We start from the raw sequence: 26,719 nt of genomic DNA, 5'->3' as shown, positions 1-26,719 counted from the left end.
TTCTGGTCTACTTGTTTCTATTAACAACAGGATTTGCATTTTCAATTCCTCTAGAAAAAACTACAATTAATTAGAAATAGTTGAGCATGTAGACTTGGCCAAATGACTCACTGGCATCAAGTACGGGCTTCTGCAATGATATCATATTTAGGATAACAGGCTCCCTGCCTCAGTGCCCAGGGGGAATACTGGAGCTGCCTGACCCATTCTGACCTCTTTCAAGTCCACATTCTTTATCTAACTCATTTTATAATGGTCTACCTAACCCCATAAATGGATGGGTTCCAGTGTGTCCCCTGGAAGCGTCCCTACTACATACACGTATACACTACAACACCGTGTTGAAAAGACAGTAAGAGTCACACTTACTTTTAAAGAAGGTAAGTGAGAAAACAATTCCTAATCCAAAACCAGTACCTACAAAGAGAAAAAAAATGACAAATCTCATAACAGTAACTTCACAACGATAACATTAACACTGCTTAAATGTAAACATTATAAAACAGATTTTTTCATAATTTGGCAGAGAATTAATTTTCTAATTTCTAACTGTCTTTATTTGTCAGAGGTTGTATAGATGCCTTTGGTTCTCCTGCCCAGCAGGAAATAAACACTTGACTCCCTATTCTGTCTAGACAAGTTGCAGGGTGTGGGGCAGGGGAACAAGCCAGGAGACTGCTCTAGAGTCAACCCTCTCTATACTAGCAAGTAGCCTCCAGCACCCTGCGCTCTCCTACCAACCTCAAAGAGGGATACCACAGCCAAAATGTGAGATAGTGTCAACAGGAAGCTCCCTTTGTCACCTTGGCACTTGGAGTGATGGCTACTTTTTTGAGGAGGATAAAAAGCAGAGATCCAGAACAATTCCTAAAGCCTGTGCGATCAAACAAGCCAGAACCTCTAGACAGAAGAGAAAGACGTCCCTCCAGAGCCTCAGATAAAGAAAGTGACTTGCCCAAGAATACTGTTTAGTTAGTTGCAGAACAGTGATCTGGGCTCAAGTCTGTCAGACTCCAATGCCACTGTACCCACCATGTCCAGACGTTGGATTCCTCTACAGTTTCAACCCCTAAATGATTACTACCCCTCAAGGGAAATTGGAATGTTATACTGCCAGTGAAATAACAGCCAAAACATGACTGTGCTCCCCATATAGCTCAGAATGCTAGACAACCCGGGTAGTAACAAGTCTTCACAAAGCCAAAAGGGCCTGTTCAGATTCATTCCCAGACTAATCCTACCGCACAAGTCACAGACATAAGAAGTCAACCTGGTAGGTGTGATTCAAGAACCTCAGAGACATGGAAGCCATTGATATTGATACCTTGGCAAGACTCTGCTGTTGCTTGGTTTATAAAATGGCACAGGGTTCAACTTTAAGGCGACCTGTCTCATTCCTTGCAGCTGTAAGATGAGTAAGACAGAATTTCGGTACTAGAAAATGAGGTAAAGGATTTGGACTGGCTTACAGATTCCAAACCAGGCAATGGGATGAGGAGATAGGCCAGTAAAAACATAATGGCTTACAATCAGAGCTTTTGCTCTTCTCCATCTGGAGGCAATTTTTTTGGCAAAGAAATCAAAAGCCCCAAAGGAAAATATTTCAGCATTTTTCTTGTCCCTCTGACTCCACGCCTGTCTCTTCTATTTTCCCCCAAGGAGAAAAAGCTCTCTGATGTGCTCAACTTTTCCTAGCAGTAGACCAAGAATGATGCCGACTCCACTGCTAACAGTATCACTCAATCAAAAAGATGAGCAATGCTTCCACATCAATCAATATCATGTAGAAAATCTTCAATCTCTAGAATTCAGAAATATGCCCAACTACCCAGTTTTGCTCCTATTATAGGCATTTACCTGCAAGTATAAATATGAAATAAAAATCACAGTTCAGTCCAGCAAAAAGGAGTTATCAAAGAAATGTGCTCTATGGTCTTAGCAGCCCAGTTTAACTAACTAGGTTACTATATCTTCAATTCTTAAGGGTGATTTTTCCCTCATTTCTATATTTAAAAGACAAAAAGTAATAAGACTATTCTCTTCAGAAAAAAATAATTCAGAAAAATTTTTAATTGCAATGTTTTACTTAAAGTTAGCTATCTCAGTTACTTAAAAGATAAACAATGGTAGAACCGCTGATGAGTTTTACAGATTCAAGTTCTCACATGCACAATTCTCTTTTAAAAGGCAACATGTTGCTTCAAAGAAGTCCCACCTGATCAGGGGACACCAACTCTGCAGCTGTTTCCACTAAAGATTGGCACCTCTAGGCCAGGTTTAAACTTCGTAACAATAAAACATGAAAGGTTTGTCTTACAATAAAAACAAACCAACATGGAGGAGAGAAGAGTTTTCTCTGCCCTTGGCCACTTTCTGTTGTTGTTGCATGACAAGCTCTTTTGAAGGAAAAAAGCCAAAGGAAAAAGTACAAAGTATTTTTCACCCTCCCTGGAAGCAAATATTTAACAATGAATACAGTTTATGTAACTTTGCCTTCCCCAACTTAAGCCTGTTCTCAAAAGTCCATGCTGTCTGAAATGACAAATAACCCTAAAGTAAAGAAATGCCTGATTATAGGTACACATCTTCTTCATGGCAAAGACCAGTTGCGGGCGTGTGGTGGGGGGTGGGGAACACAACAAAGGAGCCTTATGGAATTAACATTAGGCACAGGGCCATGCTCTAAAACCATGTCTTTTGGAGAAGAAAAAGAATTGGCACATATTCCTCTAAAATGAAATTACTCCGAATCAATCTAACCATGCAATTTAATGCATGCTTAGTGCCTGACAGAACATCATAAAACCAGCTAGTAGATAAACTTACATTTTTAAGGAGCAATTCCTTAACATTTCATCAGATGCTATTTTAGCAATAAAAAGAACAGAGAACTCTGCGCCCATGAACTATATATAGAATACTGATAAGATACATAAAATACAAGGCCTTACCTTATGCCTAAGATAATTTTACAAATTGAAAAGGAGAACAACCAATGGAGGCACAGTACACCTTAAGCCACCTTTTGGTAAGAAAAGGGGGGAAAACGTATGTTGTTGGCCATTACAGTTATGGACAATTTCTAGTTGCTCAATGCAACTTTATACTTAGAAAAATCTTTGTTCTCACCATGCCACTAATCATAAAGCTTTACTTCACTGCATATAATTAGAAGCAAACATAATCAGCAGGAATTAACAAGCAGGCTATAAAATCTGATTGCAGTCTTTGGGTAGCAATGTATTTTGGATGTTAGCCCCTAATAGAACAAGTTGTGGTCATATATGCTCCTGTACAACCAACTCTGCAATTGCCTATGGACTTTCAATGAAGGAAGAACAACTCACTGAATAGGAACAGAGGAAAAAAAAAATACAGAAACTCAAACATGTCTATAAAAGATCACAGGGGAAAAAAGACTATAGAACTATTTGATCTATCAATAACCTATGGCAATTATTAAGACCTCACTTCAGCTTACACATAACATTTTAAACAAGGTTCCTATATTCATAAGCCTAAGGTATAGTCATCAGTGCTAAATTTTAATGTACGTCTAAAAGATTAAAATAGCAAAATAACTCCATTTTATTTTGTGTAACTTATGTCAAGATGCATGAGCAAAAATCAAAAACTTAAGTACCATATTCACTGGCAGTTCACAAATAAAAGGAGCTATAGGAATTACTAGTCTTTAAGATCCTAGAAGCCTTGTGCAAGTCAATTCTTCATTCTTACATGTCTGAAAGAGAAGATCTAATTTCCAAAAAAATGCAGGATATACTCTCCTACTGAGTGAGTGGCCAGAGCACTGATGCCACAGTAAGACAGGCTGGGCCCAAACCGCTGCTCCAGGCCCTACAAGTCAGCTCTGAGTCAACCCTGCCCAGCCTCAACCTGTTCATCTGTAGAGTGAAAATGACCTTACAGTGTTGCTATATTAGAAAAATGGAAAGTCTCTAATAGTGTCTAAGATGGAACTCACTAAATGGAAGAAAGTTCTGCCACTGCCCTGATAGAAAATGTCAGAAGCTTAATATAGGCCGTGTGCAGCAGCTCATGCCTGTAATCCCAGCACATTAGGAGGCTGAGGTGGGAAGATCACTTGAGCCCAGGAGTTTGAAACCAGCCAAGGCAACATAATGAGACTGTATCTCTACAAACAACAATAACAAAACATAATAATAATAAATAAAAATCAGCCAGGCATGATGGTGCATGCCTGTGCTCCCAGCTACTAAGGAGGCTTGGATGGGAGGATCACTTTATCCTGGGAGTCTGAGGCTGCAGTGAGCCATGATGATACCACTATACTCCAGCCTGGGCAACAGAGACCTTGCTTTAAAAAAAAAAAAAAAAAAAAAAGCAGGGCCAGGCACAGTGGTTCACACCTATAATCCCAGCACTTTGGGAGGCCGAGGTGGAGGAATCATGAGGTCAAGAGATCGAGACCATCCTGGTCAACAAGGTGAAACCCTGTCTTTACTAAAAATACAAAAATTAGCTGGGCATGGTGGCACGTGCCTGTAGCCCCAGCTACTAGGGAGGCTGAGGCAGGAAAATTGCTTGAACCCAGGAGGCGGAGGTTGCGGGGAGCTGAGTTCCCACCATTGCACTCCAGCCTGGGTAACAAGAGCAAAACTCCGTCTCAAAAAAAAAAAAAAAAAAAGTATACTATAATAGCTAATCCTTTATTAAAATACAACTCACTGGCTGCGTAGGATCACACTGTGGATGAGCCACAGCTGAAAATCAGAATAGGTTTTTTCCTACCCTTTGCACAGCTGACTATATTTCATCAACTTAAGCAATTTTTCGGTGTGTGTGTATAATTTTTTTAATAGACGATCCTTTCAGACTTACTGCCGAACTAGACCATTTTGCTTTAAAATGTAATCAGTATTTTCCTTGAGTTGTCTTGTGTCTAATAAAGCTGTATTTGTGCTTTGAACATGAATTTATATCAAATTGACCTATTTATAATGGGCATGCTTCCTGTTCAATCATGTTTCTGTCAACGCTATTACAATCACCAAATGCATGTGTTGTGACAGAACAAACAAGAACGTGCTTTTATAGAAAATACTCTTGGAGGCCGGGCGCGGTGGCTCAAGCCTGTAATCCCAGCACTTTGGGAGGCCGAGGCGGGTGGATCACGAGGTCAGGAGATCGAGACCATCCTGGTCAACATGGTGAAACTCCGTCTCTACTAAAAAAAAAATACAAAAAATTAGCTGGGCATGGTGGCATGTGCCTGTAATCCCAGCTACTCAGGAGGCTGAGGCAGGAGAATTGCCTGAACCCGGGAGGCGGAGGTTGCGGTGAGCCAAGATCGCGCCATTGCACTCCAGCCTGGGTAACAAGAGTGAAACTCCGTCTCAAAAAAAAAAAAAAAAGAAAAAAAGAAAAAAGAAAATACTCTTGGAACTTTGTTTAGTGAGAATTACATTTCCAAGACACATAAATCCCGATTTATGAAAGATGCTCAGGGCCCCATTAATAAGGGGGAAAAAATGGTTTTAAGTCAGCTTCAAACTGTGTTACTTAATCCTTTGAGGAAAAGACAGACTGTCCCAGGTGTCCACATCTAAATGCCAAGTCATGTGAATTAACCAAGAAAGTGTGCCAGACCAAAGACCCAGAGATGGTAAATTTAGTCTGTATTAATCAGCTTCTTAAAAGTCAACATTGCCACTGGGTATTTAGGAAACATACTAAGAAGATGACTATTTTACAAGACCCTACTCTTCCTGTAGCTATGTGGACTAGATAGGGGCTGGAACATCTGCAGGGATTTCTCCGGTGGACATCAGTTACCAGGATTCTGATTAGAACAAGCAAACAAACCAGGCAATGGAAATAAACAAAGATATGAAAGGTAACTGTGGAGTCATTACTTATGTGCTCTGGCTCAAGAAAAGCCAAACTCAAAAAGGGGTCCTTTTAAATGAGTGTGTATAGCTCTTAGTTCAACGTTCAGAATTCTGACAGCCATACAATTTCCAAGAACGGATACAACAAGAAACATAGTTGGAGACATTTTACTGAAATATAATTAGTTAATGCACATGTGAGTACAGTATGTAGGAAAATGAGAAGAAGCTCTGAAGATTATTAAAGGGAAGCTGAGAAAAAAAGATACAAAATTGTTAAGGTTAGATAAACACAATAAAAGACATCACATTTGTTGGGGGGATTGTGCTTTAGAGATATTAACATATGTAGTGTCAGGTAGTGTACCACATTAGAAAGCTTATTATGGAAACCTCATATTATGATGAAACCTTATGAAAACCTATAAAAAGTAGAATTCAAACCCAGGTTGTCTGACTCTAAGTCATGGCTCTTTCCTACACAAAGGTAGACCTCATGGAGAGGTCAGCAGAGCAGCAAGAGGACTGTCTCTCATTACATATGACAACAATGTGTTTCTCTGGATTTTTAACACTATCCTTGGTTAATTCATGACTGTTACTCTGCAGCTCCTCAAGGAACAGAAACTACAAATGGTTGACTTATAGAAGTGGTAACAAAAACCTGAATTACTTAAAATCAATGAGAAACAGTCAACAAATCAAGCAGAAAATATTTCCTCCCCTCTGTGCACTGGCTGGAGATACAATGAATCCAAGTGGGCTGAGGCCTATAAACTGCTGAAAAGGGTATATGGAGTCTCTTTTCCCCTAATATCTCCTACATCTCAAGCTCCTCCTCATCCATGCCACCAGTAAGTGGATTCTCATCTTTGTAAAATTAAATAGAAGAATCGGGGATTCATTCTATTCTATGTATACATCATTATAGCTATTTTGTTGCTGCCTATTCCTATGATTCAAGTCAAAAAGTCAATGGAGAGTGGCTGGGTGTGGTGGCTCACACCTGTAATCCCAGCACTTTTGGAGGTCGAGGCGGGTGGATCACCTGAGGTCAGGAGTTCGAAACTAGCCTGACCAACATGGAGAAACCCCGTCTCTACTAAAAATAGAAAATTAGCCGGGTGTGGTGGCACATGGTAATCCCAGCTACTCTAGAGGCTGAGGCAGGAGAATCACTTGAACCTGGGAGGTGGAGGTTGCGATGAGCCAAGATTGCGCCACTGCACTCCAGCCTGGGCAACAAGAACAAAACTCCATCTCAAAAAAAAAAAAAAAAAAAAAAAAAAAAAAAAAAAAAAAAAATTCAATGGAGAAACAGTACCAATAATGTATTTCCCTTACACACATTGACTTGATTAACATTTATTAAGTAAAAGGCACTGGGGAAGATTTCCTTTATCCTTGGAGAGTATCAGTCCAGTACAGAGTGTTTATACTTTGCAAAATGGGAAGTTTAGCAGGGCGTGGTGGCGAACGCCTGTAGTCCCATCAGGGGATGCTGAGGTGGGAGGGTCACTTGAGCCTGGGAAGTCAAGGCTGCAGTGAGCCCTGATTGTGCCACTGTACTCCAACCTGGGCAACAGAGTGAGACCCTGTCTTGGAAAAAAAAAGAAAAAGGCAAGTGTTGTACAATGATTATTCTTCAGTTCTGAGATTATGTGGATTTGGGACAGGTTGAAACCATTGTGAATACTGTTAGATTATTCACTATCTGTGTTTCTCAGTACTTCTCTATGTGTCAGTTTCTGCATATGGCAAAGAATAATACTAACAGTACCCATCTCTAACTGGGGAATAGTGAGGATGAAACCACATGAGATGTGTAAAACACCTGGAAGAACAGTAAATTGCACATAGTAACTGTGATTCATCTTCTTCCCCCACAAAAAACATTTCAAGAACAAACCAAAAGTCCAAATATTTACTGAGCACTAAAGGGCAAGAGTACTGGCTTCAGCAAGGGTCAGAGAGAAAACAAGACAGTCTCTTCCCTGGGGAGCCTGTGATCAAGAAGTTTAAGAAGTCAGAAGCCCATTTTACCCAAAAAACTTACCAAAAGCAAAAACCTCAGTGCATGAGAGGACAGTGTTCTGTGGGTTCAGAGAAGGAGGATGGGAACACTTTTGGCTAAGAAGATTTATTTTTTTTCAAGTCTTCAAGAAGAAGGTGTCATTTGAGTTGTCTCAGAGGAAGGGCAGACATTTAACAGCCAGTTTGCGGGGACAGGAACACAATCCACTCAGTGGCAGAAAAGCAGGGCTGTGCAGGTAAATGAGTGGCCCAATCAAGCCGAAGCAGGAGGCACATCCTGGAGGACAGCAGGAAAGGAGGCTACAAAGGAATCTTGGGCCATTCTGCAGGAGACACCAGAAGCTGAGTCTGCAGCACTTCATTCAGTCAGCAGTGGGCTTCCCTAAAGAGTGTTTTAGGAGGAGTGACATGACTGAAGCTCTGCTCTAGGAAGATTCTTCTAAGGTATGTAGGATTGCCTGGAAAGGAAGAGCATTTTGTTGGTAGAATTTATAGGACTTAACAATTAAGAGATTGAGAGAGAGAGAGAGAGAGAGAGAGAGAGAGAGAGTGTGTGTGTGTGTGTGTGTGCGTGCGTGTCTAAGAGAGAGGAGAGTGAATCTGTGTGTGAAAGTGTGTGTGTGAGAGTGAGAGTGTGTGTATGGGGGGGTATGTGTGTGTTATGTGTTTATCTGGGCTTTTTTATAAGGTGAGGTCAGTGGGAGAAGACTGTCAAAGAAAAAAGCTGAGAAGTTCTACCTGGATAATTAAAAAACACTGATGCTATTTATAACAGACATCAGATAATCTTTTAACACTAAATTCCCTTAACCTAAAATATAACTTGATTCTTGAACCCGGGAGGCAAAGGTCGCAGTGAGCTGAGATCATGCCACTGCACTGCAGCCTGGGTGACAGAGCAGGACTCTGCCTCAAAAATAAATTAATAAATAAATTAATAAAATATCATCTACATTGTTTCTTGGAATAGTAAATAAAGGGAATAGCAATCACTAAGCACACTCAAGGATTAAATTTTCTCATCTAATCTTCACAGTAAACTTACTTTATAAGCCCCATTTTCAGAGATACTGAGGCACAGAAAGGTGAAATCACTTGCCTCAGATCAGGCATCTGAGACATGAGCCCAGGCAGCCCGACTCCAGAGGCATGATGCCTCATCCCCGCGCTATACTGCTCCCAGTACGGCCTCCTCACAGACACGTGAAGCTATTATAATAAATTTTAAACCTACCACAGGAAAACTAAACATCTTCCAAACTTCCTTCTGGCCAACGCTATGTGTGGACATTTCCTTAATTACACAAACTGTGTACCTACTGTGTGTCAGGCACTATGCTGAACCCTAGGGAACGATTAAGCTCTTACACTAAGGTCACCGTTCTAGTGTTGGAACCAACTGATAATTAGACCCACAAAGTACAAGGTACAATGACAGAAACAGATGTACAAGGAACACTACGGAGGATGTCCAAACTGTCCTGGAGGGTTAGAGAAGGAAGAGGGAGGGAAGGTGGCAACAGATAGGAGCTACAAGCTCCTTGCTGCCAAATTATCAAGTGTGAGGTAGGAGATACAGCAAGACAACTTTTTACGTCATCCATGCTAAGGATTGTGGCCTCTACCCTGTAAGCAATAAGGAAGCAACAGAGGGAATTAAATAGAGAAGCTATGCATCACATGTGTACTTTATGCAGTTCACTCTGGCAGCAATGAGTCCAAATCTGAAGAAGCCTCCATCAGAGAGGAAAACATCAGTTGGCTTCTGAATCCCCAAAGCAATGGCAAGTGGGAGCTAGGGTGCAGACTTCAGACTCTTCTCAGATCATCTGACTGGAAATGGTACCACCGTGTATCCTGTGGCCTCTGAACATCCCTCCCTCCACCTTTCCTGTATTCCATCATAGGCAGAAATGAAAGAGATGGTATAGAAGACAACCAGTAGAGGTAAAAGCAAGGGCCTGACCAGGACTAGAAACTTCTGAGAAGGGGAAATGACCACACTTAATGACAATGCGTAGGTCAGGGATCCATAGGAAAGAGTATATTGGGAAGCCTCATGGACGAAGATAAACAGAAAAGGCAGTCAAATATTTTTAAGTATACCCACGTTTCTGCATTTAAGATATGTTGATAGAAATGATGATATCCCAAGTCAGCATTTGAAAAGGTGTCGAAAGAATGTGCCTGAATTTCAGGCTGAGAGCCTGCTAACATCTAGCAAGGACAGTAAGGTCAGAAAGCAGCACCTAGCTGATATGATAGTACAGTGGCACTCTAGAATCTTACTTTTTTGAGACAGAGTGTCACTGTGTTGCCCAGGTTGGAGTGCAGTGGTGTGATCTTGGCACACTACAACCTACGTCTCCTGGGTTAAAGTGATTCTCAGGCCTCAGCCTCCCAATTAAGTAGGTGGGATTATAAGCGTGTGCCTCCCACCCAGCTAATTTTTGTATTTTTAATGGAGACAGGGTTTCACCATGTTGGCCAGACTGGTCTTGAACTCCTGATCTCAAGTGATCCACCTGCCTTCTTGGCCTCCCAAAGTGCTGGGAATACAGGCGTAAGCCACCATGACTGGCTAGTCTTTCTTAAAGGCTGCACTACTCTACCAAACCCCATAAAAAAACCTCTCTGGGCTGGGCATGGTGGCTCATGAGGTCAGGGGTTTGAGATCAGCCTGACCAACATGGTGAAACCCCATCTGTACTAAAAAATACAAAAAATTAGCCGGGTATGGTGGCGCACACCTATAATCTCAGCTACTCAGGAGGTTGAGGCAGAAGAATAGTTTGAACTCAGAAGGTGGAGGTTGCAGTGAGTCAAGATCACACCACTTCACTCCAGCCTGGGCGACAGAGCGAGACTCCGTATCAAAAAACAAAACAAAACAAAACCAAAAAACCCCTCTCCAAATCCCTGGACATGCATGCATTAGAAAACCAAAAATTTAGCTTTCATAAACTGAGTGAAGAAAAAGACACCTTTTTCTTCTGAGATGTAGTCTTGCTCTGTCGCCAGGCTGGAGTGCGGCACAATCTCAACTCACTGCAACCTCTGCCTCCCTGTTCAAGTGATTCTCCTGCCTCAGCCTCCCGAGTAGCTGGGACTACAGGCGTATGCCACCATGCCCGGCTAATTTTTGTATTTTTAGTAGAGACAGGATTTAGAATTTCACCATGTTGGCCAGGCTGGTCTTGAACTCCTGACCTCAAGTGATCTGCCCACCTTGGCCTTCCAAAGAGCTGGTATTACAGGTGTGGGCCACCGCATCTGGCCTAAAAACATCTTCTAAAGTAAAAGTTATAAGCTAAAGTAAATTTCAAGTTGAAGCCAGATATGGTGGCTCACACCTGTAATCCCAGCATTTTGAGAAGGCAAGGCAGGAGGTTGCTGGAATCTAGGAGGTCAAGGCTGCAGTGAGATGGGATTGTGCCACTGCACTCCAGCCTGGGTGACAGAGTAAGATCCTGTCTCAAAAAGAAAAAAAAAAATCAAGTGGCAGCTGTAATAAAGAGAAAGGTAAGTTCTTCATAATATTTTCTGGAAATACACAGAATTAGTAGAATTTGTTTTAGTGTCAAGACAAAATATGAGATTGAAACAGTAATATATTTTTGCTTCTAATCAGAATAGGATATTTATGAGCTCACAAGCTCATGGTTTTTCACATACAGGTCTATCCTGAAATAGTAAAGAAATAAAAATTTCTGACTGGGAGCAGTGGCTCATGCCTATAATCCCAGCACTTTGGGAGGCTGAGGCGGGGGGAATCACTTGAGGTCAGGAATTTGAGACCAGCCTGGCCACCATGGTGAAACACTAAACCCTGTTTCTATTAAAAATACAAAAGAATTAGCCAGCATGGTGGTGGGCACCTGTAATACCAACTGTTTGGGAGACTGAGGCAGGCGAATTGCTCAAACCTGGGGGGTGGAGGTTACAGTAAGCCAAGAAGGTGCCACTGCACTCTAGCCGTACAGCCTGGGTGACAGAGTGAGACCTTGTCTCAAAAAAAAGAAAGAAAGAAACAAAGAAAGAAAAAAATTCCTACAGCAAATGAATTTCAATTTAGTCATTTGAAATGATGCCAAGAAACTAGTAGCTTTCTTAAGACTACTTTCCTGTAAAAAGTAAATTATGTTGCTTAAATCATTTGCTTTAGTTAATCATTTAAAATCTATCAAACAGGAATTCTGAGTGGTTTATATGTGCAGGTTCTGACAAACAATCAGAAACATTTGTTCTAACTTGTAAACATTTGTCAAAGTAAGGTAAGTCTACAAATCTGTCGACAATTATGTCAGAGTGCTACGATAATTGTAAATTATCCTAACCATCCTAATGGCTTAGGTTGGATAAAGAAAACTGAAGTAGGGCCAGGCGAGGTGGCTCACACCTGTAATCCTAGAACTTTGGGATGCCGAGGTGGGTGAATCACCTGAGGTCAGGAGTTCAAGACCAGCCTGGCCATCATGGTGAAACCCCATCTTAAAAAAAAAAAAAAAAGAAAGAAAAAAGAAAAGAAAATTGAAGTAAAAGCACTGGATTTCAATTTCTCCCAAATACACCTCATCTCTCAGTATCCATTAAGGTCAATCTGCTAGCTGGGCATGGTGGTGCTGCAAGCCTATAATCCCAGCTGTTTAGGAGGCTGAGGCAGTAGGATCACTTGAGCCCGGGAGGCAGAGGTTGCAGTGAGCCACGACTGCGCCACTGTACTTCAGCCTGGACAACAGAATAAGGCCTTGTCTCAAAAACAAACAAACAAAACAGTGGTGGTAGGGGCAAAGGGGTGGCTTCGATTTGCTTTCTTAGACCACTTCCTCATTTATCTAGAACCTCCAACATTTTTTCTGATTTGTACTCATTTATCCTTTCTTTCTTGTTTCTTTCGTGCTATCTACCTAAAGAGCATTTTAAAACATTCTCTACTTTCTATTTTTTAAAAAATGACAAGTTTACAAGACCTAAGAATTATGAGCTATGCTTTTTTTTTGAGACAGTCTTGCTCTGTCGCCAGGCTGGAGTACAGTGGCGCAACTGCAACCTCTGACTCCCGGGTTCAAGCAATTCTTCTGCGTCAGCCTCCCGAGTACCTGGGACTACAGGTACGCACCACCACACCCAGGTAATTTTTGTATTTTTAGTAGAGATAGGGCTTCACCATGTTGGCCAGGATGGCCTCTATCTCTTGACCTCGTGATCCACCCACCTTGGCCTCCCAAAGTGCTGGGATTACAGGCATGAGTCACAGTGCCTGGCTGGGCTATGCTTTCTTTAGTCATTCTATTTATTCTGTTTTTACCCCCTTTCCTTTACTTCATTAGACTAGTTTGTATTTCCTAGTAATTTATATGTAAATGAAATCACACAGTATATATTCCTTTGTGTCCAGCTGCTATCACTCAACAAAATGATTCTGAAATGCATCCATGTTGTATGTAACAGTAGTTGGTTTCCTTTTATTACTGATTTTTAAAGACTGTCCACATTTTGTTTTTCCATTAACCAACTGATGGATATCTGAGTTGTTTCCAGTTTTTAACTCTTACAAATAAAGCTGCTATGAATGGCTATATCATATGCTTAACTTTATAAGAAACTGTCAAACAGTTAGAAGTGCTTGAACGAGTGAGACAGAGGTTGCAGTAAGCCAAGATCGAGCCACTACATTCCAGCCTGGGCAACAGAGCGAGACTCGGTCTGAAAAGAAAAAAGAAACATTAGCCATTTTAATGGGTATGTAGGTTTACCTCATGATTTTAACTTGAAATTCCCTAACAGCCACTGATGATAAGTATTTCTTTGTGTGCTTATCTGCCACTGGTATAATTTTACCAATGTGTTGACTTCTTATGATTAAATTTATTATTATTTATTGACCTGATGTGGTAGCATGCACCTGTAGTACCAGCTACTTAGGAAGCTGAAGTGGGAGGCTGAGGCTGCAGTGAGCTGTGACTGTGCCAACACACTCCAGCTAGAACAACAGAATGAGATTCTATTTCCAAAAAAAAAAAAAAAAAGCTGGGAGCAGTGGCTCACATCTTAATTGCAAAATTTTGGGAGGCTGGGGCAGGAGGATTGCATGAGACCAGAAGTAGCAGCCTGGGCAATATAGTGAGACCCTGAGTCTACCAACAAAAAAAAAAAAAAAAAAGAAAAATTAAAATTAAGAGATCTTTATATGTATTCTAAGCCCTCTATTAGATATATGTACTACAAATATTTTCTCCCATTCTGTGGCTTGTCTTTTTGTTCTCTTAATGGTGCCGTTCAAATAGCAAAGGTTTTTATTTTTATCAAATCCAGCATATCAGTTTTTTCTTTAAAACTTTTACTTTTTGTATCCCCCCCCCCCAATTTTTTTTTTTGAAACGGAGTCTTACTCTGTGGCCAGGTTGGAGTACAGTGGTACAATCTCGGCTCACCACAACCTCCACCTCCCAGGTTCAAGTAATTCTCCTGCCTCAGCCTCCCAAGTAGCTGGGACTACAGGTATGCGCCACCATGCCCAGCTAATTTTTGTATTTTTAGTAGAGATGGGGTTTCACTACGTTGGCCAGGCTGGTCTCAAACTCCTGACCCCATAATCCGCCTGCCTCAGCCTCCCAAAGTTCTGGGATTACAGGTGTGAGACACTGCACCCCACTTGTATCCCCCAAAATCTTTTTGGACCCCAAGGTCATAAAGGATTTTCTCTTAGAGATTTTATAGTTTTAGTTTTTATATTTAGGCCTATGATCCTTTTTAGTGAGGCTCATTTTTTTCTTTATATGGATACCTAGTTGTTTTGGCATGGTTTGTTGAAAAGATTTTCCTTCTCCATTAAACTGCCTTGTCAAAAATGAATTGACTATATATTTATGGGTCTGTTTCTGGACTTCATCCTAGTCTGCTGATTTATATGTGCATCTCTTCAACATTGTCCTGTAGTTTCACTGTAAGTCTTAAAATCAGCTAATATAAAAATCTCAGCCAGGTGCAGTGGCTCAAGCCTGTAATCCCAGCACTTTGGGAGGCTGAGGCGAGCAGATCACCTGACATTAGGAGTTCAAGACCAGCCCAGCCAACATGGCGAAACCTCATCTCAACTAAAAAGTTAGCAGGGTATGGTGGTGCGCACATTTAATCCCAGCTACTCAGGAGGCTGAGGCAGAATTACTTGAACCTAGAAGGCAGAGGTTGTAGTGAACCAGGATCATACCATTGCACTCCAGCCTGGGCGACAGAGCAAGACTCCATCTCAAAAAAGAAAAAAAAGAATCTCAGCCTTGTTTCTTTTTAAAAATTGCTTTGGCTATTTTGGATTGTTACATTTTCAGAGATTTAGAAATCACTTTCTCAATTTCTATAAACTTCTTTGAGCATTACTTTTCTTGCTGGAAAAACAGAGAAAATACAAACTTCCTGAGTTGCTGGGAAAGCAAAAAAGAGGTAACAGTGTACCATATATGATGGTACATTAATAGGCATTCAATTAATGTTAGCTTTCTCTTTCTCTCCTTCTCTTGGCCTTTAAATAAACAGGATCCAATCTAGCAATGCCCTAACATTTCACTAGTGGGTCAGTGGCCATAGTAAAAATATTACTACACCAAACGACTTTTATAAGTAAATATTTGTGTTTTCACTTGGATTCAATACCGACATGCACTTGCCAAAGAAAGCAATTCAACATATTTACTAATAAACTGTTACAGGCCACATTTTAGGAAAGCATAAAACCACAGCCAGAACAAAAATTTAAGTATGTTTTCAAGTTCCATATAGTGCTAAATTACATTATTCTATAATAAGAACAGAAATTACTTCTCTAGAAGGTCATGATGTTCCATTATTCACATTGCTGCTGCAAATGGAAAAAGTATTTTTGGTCACATTGTTTAAATATACATAAAGCAAACAAAATGTCGCTACCCAATTCAACAATTAACATGTACTAATTTAAAACCAAACCAATAAACAACCAAAGGCCTTTGAAGTATTTAAGTATAACCTAATTGATATCACTTCATGAAATAGAGAGGTATCAGTTTGCAAACACAGGTTACCAACAGGCAATTTTTGGTGAGCCACCAATGCTTTGTGGTAACCCACATCTATCAGATGAACTGATACTTAAAGAAAAACAATAATTTGCTTTCTTTTTCCATGACTATTCAATGGTTTCTCTTAGTATTTTTTAAACACTAAAATGGCTTCAAGCGATTTCACTATACTTGCTTATCGAATGAATACACAAAATCTGCTGGTTAATTCTAATTCTAAGGCAAGTCGGTTGCTAAGTCTTTTACTGTCCTATTTTCTTTTTTTTTTTTTTGAGACATAGTTTCACTCGGTTGCCCAGGTTGGAGTGCAATGGCACAATCTCAGCTCACTGCAACCTCCCCTTCCCAGGTTTAAGCAACAATCCAGCCTCAGCCTCTCGAGTTGCTGGGATTACAGGCATGTACCACCACACCCAGCTAATTTTTATATTTTTACTAGAAATGGGGTTTCACCACGTTAGCAAGGCTGGTCTCAAACTCCTGAACTCAGGTGGCCCACCCACCTCAGGCTCCCAAAGTGCTGGGATTACAGGTGTGAGCCACGACATGTACTTTCTTTCTTTTTTTTTTTTTTTTTTTTTTTGAGACAGAGTTTCGCTCTTGTTACCCAGGCTGGAGTGCAATGGCGCGATCTCGGCTCACCGCAACCTCCGCCTCCTGGGTTCAGGCAATTCTCCTGCCTCAGCCTCCTGAGTAGCTGGGATTACAGGCACGCGCCACCATGCCCAGCTAATTTTTTAGATTTTTAGTAGAGACGGGGTTTCACCGTGTTGACCAGGATGGTCTTGATCTCTCGACCTCGTGATCCAGCCGCCTCGGCCTCCCAAAGCGCTGGGATTACAGGCTTGAGCCACTGCGCCCCGCCCACATGTACTTTCTTAACAAGGAAGAAGCAAGGCCAAATCCTTTCTTTTCATGAAGACGAATACATGACAAACCAGTAACTTTCGTCTCTCTTAACTGAGCTGCATATAATTAGTGGCCTATCTCAAGACATACCAGAAATCAAGAAACTACAGAATTTTACTACCCCCCTTGCCTCTCCTATTTGTCAAAAGCAACACCATGCTCATTTATGTAGGCTTGGCATCACCAGGCTCCTCCCACTCCTGAGCCTGCATTTCAAGTTCTAGAAATACAACCTCTGTATTAGCACCATTATCTCTCTCTTTTCCACTCCTGCTGCTCTCATCTTAGCTCATGCTTCTCCTCATTTGATCATCTCATCTTTGGAAAGATTTTGCAATAATATACTGAACTGTCTCTCTGCCCTCACATCCTAGCACTCTCTGATTCATTCTCGTCACTTCAGTGATCTTTCTGAAATCAGAAATTCAACCATGTCACTTTTCAGCTTACCATTCAGTGAATTTCTTCAAAGGCTAAACACAGAGTTACCACACAACCGAGCAATTCCACTCCTAGGTATATATCCAAGAGAAATGAAAACACGGCCACCTAAAAATTGGAGGGCTGGGCACTGTGTCGTGCACCTGTAATCTGAGCTACTCAGGGGGCTGAGGCAGGAGGATCATTTGAGTCCAGGAATTTGAGACTAGCCTGGGCAATACAGATCCCATCTCAAAACAAAACAAAAACATGTACACTTGATGGCAGCAGCATTATTCATAAAATTAAAAAGTGTAAACAAACGAAATGTCCGCCAACTGACAAATGGATAAACAAAATGTAGTACAAATATACCACACAACATTATTTGGTAACAAAAGCAGACAAATGCTACAACATGGATGAATACTGAAAACATTACCTAAGTGAAAGAAGCCAGATACAAAAGACTCCATATTATATAATTCTATTTAGGTAAAATGTCCAGAACAGGAAATTCCACAGAGACAAAAAGTAGATTGGTGGTTGCCTGGGACTAAAGTAGGAGTGAGAATTTGGAAACAGGAGCAACTGTGTCCAGTGTTTTTTTGGGGGGAAGCTAAACATATTCTAAAATTAGATTGTGATGATAATTACACAATTTGGTCAATAAACTAAAATTGTACATTTTAAATAGGAAAATTTATGGCATGAAATATATCTCAACAAAGTAGTTTAAAGAATCTCCGTAACTTCCTGCACCCCTTCTGCCTTTCCTGCCTCATCTTTTGCCCCTCCCCACATAAGTCTTTTAGCCCCTAAAGGATAGATGAAATCTCCTGCATTAACATGTGATAGCTACAAGAATGGGGTTCACCTTCCTACCCTTGCAGCTGTAGCCTGTGATCCTAAAGGAGGGATTCTGCCACTGTGAACTTCCATTGTAAAATGGAGAAAATACCTTACAACGATATGAGATAATGATGTAAAATATAACATGTTTAGCACTGTGTCTGGCATGCAGCTAAGTGCTCCACAAGTGATGGTCATTCTCATCATTCCCAGAAGGGACCAAAGTATCCCTCTCTTCTGGGACACTTCCAAAGCTTGAAACACCCTCCCCCACCTACTCCATCTATTAAATGTCTACAAATTCTCCCAAATGGGGCTCAAATGTCCTTCATCCTTTTCAGGTTTCTCAAGGTAATAAGCCCCTCCAGGGTAGGGCCACTGCCTATTTACCTGCATGCCACCCCCTGCCAAGGCAAAACACCTGGTATTAAATTGTTTCAAGAAGTATACACTAATGATTACTATTATATATACAAACTTGAATACTGATTGTCAGACCCACAATAGCCAAGACCCACAGTAAAACGCACCTATAACCCACAATAGCCAAGATCAGGGTAAATGTGTTAATTATTTTAGCTCTTTTAGCTCTACTCTTCAGCTACAGCCTCCAGTTTTTATTTATTTGTTTGTGACAGAGTCTTGATCTGTTGCCCAGGCTGGAGTGCAGTGGAGCAATGTCAGCTCACTGCAACCTCCACCTTCCGGGTTCCAGCAATTTTCATGCCTCAGCCTCTCGAGTGGCTGGGATTACAGGTGTGCACCACCACACTCAGCTAATTTTTTGTATGTCTAGTAGAGACGGTTTCGCCATGTTGGCCAGGCTGGTCTCAAACTCCTGGCCTCCCAAAGTGTTGGGATTACAGACGTGAGCCACTGCACCCAGCTTCCAGTTAATATTTATTAAGTACAGGGAATGTCTTAACTGCTCTAAAGAGATTATCTCATTTTATCCTCACTTGCAACAACCCTCTGGGGCAAGTACTATCATTTTATTGATAAGAAAACTGAGGCTGAGAGGTATTTACTGGTACATTTATTTCTAATGAAAAAAAATGAGGAAAAGAAAAAAAAATGCCTGTGTATGCTGCCACGGTTCACTGAACAATACATTCTAGGGGCTGCCTGGAAATGTCCATGGCTTGCTGTTTTCCTTGCTACTAAGATAATGGAAAACACTGTTGTGCTTGACACACCTGGCTTGCCAGGACAGCCTGTTTCAGGAAACTCTCATCGCTTTGGGAGTTTCCCTCCACCATGACATCTCCTCCCTGCCTTCATCCTAGCTAGTCCTCTGATTCATTCTCATCAATGATTTTTCTGACATCAAAAATTCAACTGTGTCACTCTTTAGCTTACCATTCAATGAATTTCTTCAAATGCTAAAACACAGAACTGCCACATAACCTGACTTCTTTTAGAATAAACTAGAATTCCAGGGTAATACGTGGATTGGTAAGACTAGATATTCCTTACTCTGGTCTCACATTGGAGCAAAACAATGGGAAAAGAGACATAGCCAATTTTAAAGCTTTCCAAGTCCCATTAGGGATTCCCAGGACCTCCGTATGAATCCACAAAGTACTGGAATCAGATTGTCCTCAAAGCATCCTCTGGCAAATCCATAGTGTGAGGCCTGGCTGCTGTCACACAAGCAACATTAACTTGGTCAAGAGGTACACAGCCTGCCAGTACTAGCCTTCGGCATTCAAGAGTAAGTTGTACCAGGACTCTGAGGGCAATGACAGGGCTTCTGACAGGGCTTCTGCGACCCACACTTGTGGGGCTCATAAATTCTCAAACCACAGGGAAGCAGCCCCTGGAAGTCTGTGACTTTTCTCATCTCCTAAAATCTTATTTTCCTTGGGAAATTGAAAACAGACGTAACTTCCCATCCAGTCCAGGGTGACAAGCCCAAGCTGAGGACATCAGCTCTGTGGAGACCAGAACTATTAACTCTCCTATGTTGATAAGACACTATGTCTTCTCGTCTCACTAACAAGAAATGTGTGACTTATTCATGCTCATGGGTACAAAGACAAATTACCCATACATACAAGGAAAATAAATACCACAGCTCTTGAACTGAGTGAAGAAAGAAAGCCAGAACATTCAATAAATCTGATAAAACTTAAAAGTAAATCCATAAAATAAGCAAAACCCATTAATGACGCATTCACATAAAACTAACGGAACATGCCATTCATAAAAGGTAATATTCTTCACTCCTTTTTAATTTCCTGCAATGAGACTTTGGCACTACCACTTAAACCAACATCATCCCTCTACTTTTTTAAATACAAAGTGCTCTCTGGTTTATGTTTCTCAGTTGACTACTCCCCAACATTTTTAATACTACTTTATTATTAAGATCTACTGACAGTAATTTACATTCCCAGATGAAATTAAAAGTTGGTATAAGTCCCAAGAACACAACGATACATGATCAAACATGTGAACTGGCAGAAATCTACTTTACTGGGATTTTTTGAATTAAATATTAATTCATTCAGTTAATAAACACACACTGAGGCTGGGCGTGGTGGCTCACGCCTGTAATCCCAGCACTTTGGGAGGCCGAGGTGGGTGGATCACCTGAGATTGGGAGTTCAAGACCAGCTAACATGGAGAAACTCCTTATCATTTATAAAAAATAAAATAAAAAATAAAAATAAACACACGCTAAGTAGCAAATATGCGCAGAGAACAGTCTACAAAATTCTCAGCAATACATGTCATTCATTTAACAATAATTTCTTCCTCTAAACCAGCAGTTAGCCGATCAACAGTGAACAAGACAGCCTCTGGTTCTTAGGATGTTTACATTCCACGGAGGAGGAACACTCAAGTAAAGAAACCAATTACAAATTTCAAATGGTGAAACATGCTATTAAGAAAAATGTGATAAACAATAAATAGGAAACCTAGGAATTTCTTAAATGCTAACAGGGTTACTAAGGAAAAAAGACCTATCAATGTCAAACTTCTATAGATGAACTAGGCAATCAATGCATGCGCTGGCAGTGGCAGGAACAAGGACAGAGGTCAAAAAGAAGGGTTAAAATATGACAGGAATAAAGGAAAAGAAAGGACCAAGGGCTGAAAGAAAGGAAAAAGAAAAGCAGATGTGGAACAAATAAGGGCGCACTGTGCCCATCACTCAGAGCTCCCTTCCAAGAAGAGGGCAATACGGATTTTAATTTTTGCTGTTGTTTTTGGATCCACTGGCTTAATTTATCAGGTCAAACCATACTAGAAATCACCTATTTGTCCACACTATTTGATACAAAATAAATAGATACTTTAAAACCTGAATTGACAGGTAAAATAGAACTGCTTTTGTCTTTTTTTTTTTTTTTTTTTTTTTTTGAGATACGGTCTTGCTCTGTCATCCAGACTGGAATGAGCAGTGGTGTGATCACAGCCCACTGCAGCCTCAACCTCTAGGCTCGAGTGATCCTCCCACCTCAGCCTCCCAAGTGGCTGGTACACAGGTATATGCCACCACACCCGGCTAATATATATATTTTTTGCAGTGATGGGATCTAACCATGTTGCCCATGCTGGTCTCCACCTCTTGGACTCAAGAGATCTTCCTATCACAGACTCCCAAAGTGCTGGGATTACAGGCATGAGCCACTGCACCTGGCCTAGAATTGTTTTTCTTAAGGTAGTAATGGGGGCAAGGATATTTATAAATAAATGTATCTCTTCCTACAGGACAAAATCATATGATAACTTTCTATTAAGATATTATTCAAGCCTCAGGTGAAAAGATCCTTGAAGAATACTTTTTTAAAGAACCAGCGCCTAAAGTAAATGCTTAAGAAAGCTATTTAACTCAGCTATACAATATCTATGCTAAACATAAGTGATTATAATGGTCATCTTACAGCAAACTGGTAGGAAAATAACCCTGGTGAACCCTGGAAGCAAAACACTTTAGGTATAAGACAACCAAACAGTGAAGGACTCAGAGAAGTTGCTGTCCATTCACCATGGCCTTCCCTTCAGCCTCTGCCAAGCCAGAGTATGAAATTATCAAGATGGACCAGGTGTGGTGGCTCATGCCTGTAATACCAGCATGCTGGGAGTCCAAGGTAGGTAGATTGCTTGGACCCTGAGTTCAAGACCAGCCTGAGAAACATGGTAAAATCCTATCTCTATAAAAAATATAAAAATTTGATGGGTGTGGTGGTGCATATCTATAGACTAGCTACTCAGGAGGTTGAGGTGGGAGGATCACCTGAGCCCTGGTGGTTAAGGCTGTGGTGAGCCATGATGGCATCACTGTACTCCCCTGGGTGACGGAGTGAGACCCTGTCTTAAAAACAACAACAAAACCCACAATGAAATTATTAAGATGGAGCTGAAAGCCTGCATTGGCCTTTTCTTCCTGTCTGTCTCTTCCACCAAACCTCTTATCTATCTTAGGATAGGCTGCCATTCCCTGAGTCTCCATCTCTCTTTTGAAATACCAGAAAAGCAAGCAGCCAAAGAGGTTTAAAGAGTTCCAGAACCTCACTATCTAGAGAAAACAGGAAGCAATACACTCACTGTAGAAGAGCATCCACCTTCATGGTCTCAAAGACCACTCAGACTAAAGCCTCCCCTGCCTCTTCTCTCTTCTGCCCTCTCTCAGGCCATCACCAACAGGACAACTCCCTTATTTCACAGATAGGAAAAAAAGTTTGAAATTTCTCAAATATACCCATTTATTCCAGCCTAACAGGTCAGACCTTTATCACCTCACAATCACAGTACCACTAGTTTTCTACACTCCAAATTCATTCTGCCAGAACAATCATACCAAAATTTCATTTACTAGGTTGGCACAAAAGTAATTGCAGTCTTTGCTGTTTTTTGGTTTTTTTTTAATGGCAACCTAATACATCACATCAATTCTGTTGAGGGCGGTGAAATGCCTTAAGCTTCTCTATTTGCCCACTGACTTGACGCATAGCTCAATAAATATTTGTTGCTTGAAACCATCCCACGATTCCCCACTAGCCTATGCCTAGTGAGCCCTGGAAGGAAATTTTTAAGGCAGAGGTGCTGACATGCAGAATGCATGTGAAAAAGTCAACAGGCAACTCAAACACCTCTAAGATAAAATGGAAGCTCTCTAAGACATTTCACAGTTCTGACTCCACCTAAATCAGCCCTCTTTGCACTGAAATTAGGATGCGTGGGTTCTAAGCCTGGCTCCTCCACTTCTGGCTATTTAGCCCCTCTGCACTTCGATTTACTCCTCATAAAAATCCAACTTGGCCTTTGCTCCAGTTCTTCTTCCATCCTGACTACTCAATCCCAAGCCATTCTACAAAGGTCAGTTGAAGGCCCTTCCACACTCTTACTGAATGACTTGAGCCCATCCCTCCACTCACTTAATATTCAACCCTACAGCAAAAGAGTCTGAATCACTCATTTTAACTTATAACTGAAATCATATATTACCTTGCCTCATTTACTTACTCCACATGTATATGCCACATCCCTACCAATGTTCCACTCACGGGAGACAGTGTGACACTATTTACTGCCTCATGTGGTCTTGAGTGGCACAACAATATTAATGTCAACAACTACTGGCTGGGTGCAGTGATTCAGGCTTGTAATCCCAGCACAGGGAGGGCAGAGGCTGAGGAGACAGATCAGAAGTTTGAGACCAGTCTGAGAACCATGGCAAAACACCATCTCTACCAAAAAAATACGAAAATTAACTGAGCATGGTGGTGCACATTGCAGTCCCAGCTAGTTGGGAGGCTGAGATGAGAGGATCATTTGAGCCCAAGGAAATGGAGGTTCCTATGAGCCAAGATCCCACCACTGCACTCCAGCCTGAGTGACAGAGTGAGACCCTATTTCAAAAAATAAAAATAAATAACAACTATTATGAGTCTGGCGCAGTGGCTCGTGTCTGTATTCCCAGCATTTTGGGAAGCTGAGGCAGGAGGATCACTTGAGCCCAGAAGTTAAGAGACCAACCTGGGGCAACATAGGGAGACCCTGCCTCTATTTAAAAAAATAATAAAAATTTAAAATAAATATAAATAAAATACATACAAAACGTAAAAAACCCAGTTATTATGACTACCATTTACTGAATACATAAAGTGCCGGGCACTGTACTAAGTAGCTTGTGTATTTTTCTGTCCTTTACTTTTTCTAATGCTTTTAGTTAAGTCTCTTTTTATTACCATTTCACAGTTGAGAAAGAGACCTTACCCAAAGCTACAAAAATAGTAAGGATGGGCAAAAGAGAGAGAGAGTGGATGATTTGAACCCAGCTCTGTCTACCTCCAAAGCTCCTCCTTTTTCTTTTTGTTAAAAGAAGGGTGTCACTTTGCTGCCCAGGCTGGTCTCCAACTCCTGATCTCAAATGATCTGCCCGCCTCAGCCTCCCAAAGTGCTGGGATTACTTCACCCAGCTCAAACCCCATTCTTAACTACATGATATCGTCTAGTAATTACTTTGGTCATTTCATATCTAGGTGTTAAGTCTTCTCTCTGCACTGCAGTCTGTTAACAGTAACAAAACAAAAGTGACGGTTTAGCTGCTTTCAAAATAACCCACACCTAAGTGATCCATATTCAAGCCTTTACACAAACTAACTCATTTAATCCTTCCAACACTCTGACACAGTGATAATTATTACTGCCAACTTCCCAATAGGAAACAGGCACAGAAACGTTAAATAACATGCCCAAATCATGGGCAATTTTGACTGGTAAGTGCTGAATTCAGAGGTGAAATGGTAAGTGATAAACTGTTTCATTTATTGACTCACTCTACAATTTTTATTAAGCACTCTTTTAGGGGCCGGGATGCAGCAGTGACGAAATCAGAAAACATCCCTGCTTTCATGGAGTTTGCAATCTTATTTCTCAATATATTCATTCAAAGACACAATCCTAAATCCTCTTAAATACCCTAAGATTACCACACAAAAATATCACATTTGGATAATAAAAATATAGTATTGAAGAAGGAGCATGGGACTTGACCCCAAAAAAGTGGGGTTAAATCCCTAATTTTGCCATTTGTTAGATGTGACTGTGGGCAAATTCCTTCACCTGACTCTCCATTTCACAACCTGTGAAAAGATTATTTCGCACAACGAAGACAATATACGCTCAATAAACGAGTTTCCTCTCTCCTCCCCGCCATACAGTGACTTCATAATTTGTGCCGTCACTGAGCACGTGTTAAAGGACCACGCAGAGTTCCATTAAGGACTGAACGTGAACAACTGCTTACTTCCCGGCGCAGTTCTCATTCCAGATCGTCATCCCTCTGTCTCTAAGTCCAGGCCCCAGACTACTCTGATGCAAATAAAACAGGTGACAGGTCGGGAATGACAGCTACTCGCATCAGGGCCTGGCGGTGTCTATGAAACGCTCCAGGTGACCTTCTCCAGAAGGCACTTTGGTTTCCGCCGGGGGTCAGCGTGGGCTCCGGAGCCGGTTCCCCGCCGCGTGCCAGGGGAGGCAGCCCCCGGGAGGAGAACCCCGAGGCTCTGGCACGAGAGTGTGCCCCGACACTGTCTTCCATTCAAGAGCTCTGCGACCCACCTGCCAACCCCGACCACCTCCTCGGGGCTGCAACTCCACCCCCACCACTCCCACCAGGGCGGCTGCCCCGGCTCCTAGGGCCTGTGCCCGCCGCCCGAGTGACCTCCCGCCGGGGTTTGGGCGGCTCGCCTCGGCCGGAGGGGCCGGAACAGGCCGGGTGGCCTGACCTCCCGTGAGGCTTCCCTTCAGCCCTCCTGGGCAGCTCAGCCTGGAGCCGGCAGCTCGGAAACCGGCCGGGCGTGCCGGGGCGAGAAGCCCCTTACCTATCTTCACGACCGCATCCGCCAGGCACCGGTCCCACTTCCTGCCGAGCTCCGACTCCGACATGTTCCCCACCAGCACCTCCAGCTTTCCTCTCAACCTGCCCCCGCGCTCTCACTCCCGCAAGTCTCGCGAGAGCTGGAAACAAGTTCCAGGCCGGGAAGGCCGGCGCGGATGCTCCAGATATCGCGAGATAATTCGCTGTTTCACTCTCTTCCGGTTTTTTTGTTTTTTTTTCAGTTGGTCGTCAGGGTGACGAGTCGCCTTTGGAGGCTCGAGGTGACCCTGACCTTGGGGCTGAGCCTCAGAATTGCGAGGCTGACAGTTTCCTAGGCATCACCCCGAGCCCTGTCCAGCCCTTTCCTCCACACCAACGCGCGGCATTGGCCCAGTCCCCCGGGCAGGAAATCCCCCGGGCAACAGAGGGCACAGTGCTTGATTTATTCATTCATTAACGTACTCACCTTCACTTTCCCTACTCATTCATTCACTGTTTTTTTGCATCGGAATTCCCGCCTGCACCACTAACACCGCATCTGCTCTGGCCAAGGTCACCTGCCGCCAAATCAAATAGACGCTTTTTTTGACCTCCGTGCAGCATTCCACATAATTGTCCCTCCCTCTGGATCCGCCCTCGCTCCTCCTCTATTCATTTCATTCGCATAACCCCGCACTTTCCTTCTCCCCACCTCTGTTGTTGTCTTTCGGTTTCCTCCAGGGCGGCTTTTTCTCTGTCAGCTG

At 42.0% G+C, this 26,719-nt stretch overlaps 1 protein-coding gene across 1 annotated transcript in view; it reads right to left on the bottom strand.

Moving 5' to 3' along the window:
• MICOS10 (mitochondrial contact site and cristae organizing system subunit 10) overlaps positions 1–26,124 on the bottom strand; it is a 29,877-nt gene extending 3,753 nt beyond the window's left edge. Inside the window, exons 1-2 of the mRNA XM_003934936.4 lie at positions 25,981–26,124; positions 370–417 (exon numbers count right to left, since the gene is read on the bottom strand). Of these exons, the coding sequence (XP_003934985.1) occupies positions 370–417; positions 25,981–26,044 (112 nt within the window). The 5' untranslated portion in view covers positions 26,045–26,124. The remainder of the gene's footprint in view (positions 1–369; positions 418–25,980) is intronic.
• Between the last annotated feature and the right edge of the window lie 595 nt (positions 26,125–26,719).

Source organism: Saimiri boliviensis, chromosome 11 (assembly GCF_048565385.1).
Source record: "Saimiri boliviensis isolate mSaiBol1 chromosome 11, mSaiBol1.pri, whole genome shotgun sequence".
Classification (NCBI taxonomy): Eukaryota; Metazoa; Chordata; class Mammalia; order Primates; family Cebidae; genus Saimiri; species Saimiri boliviensis.
The sequence above is the reverse complement of the archived record's forward strand: the minus strand, read 5'-3'. Positions and strand labels throughout refer to the sequence as shown.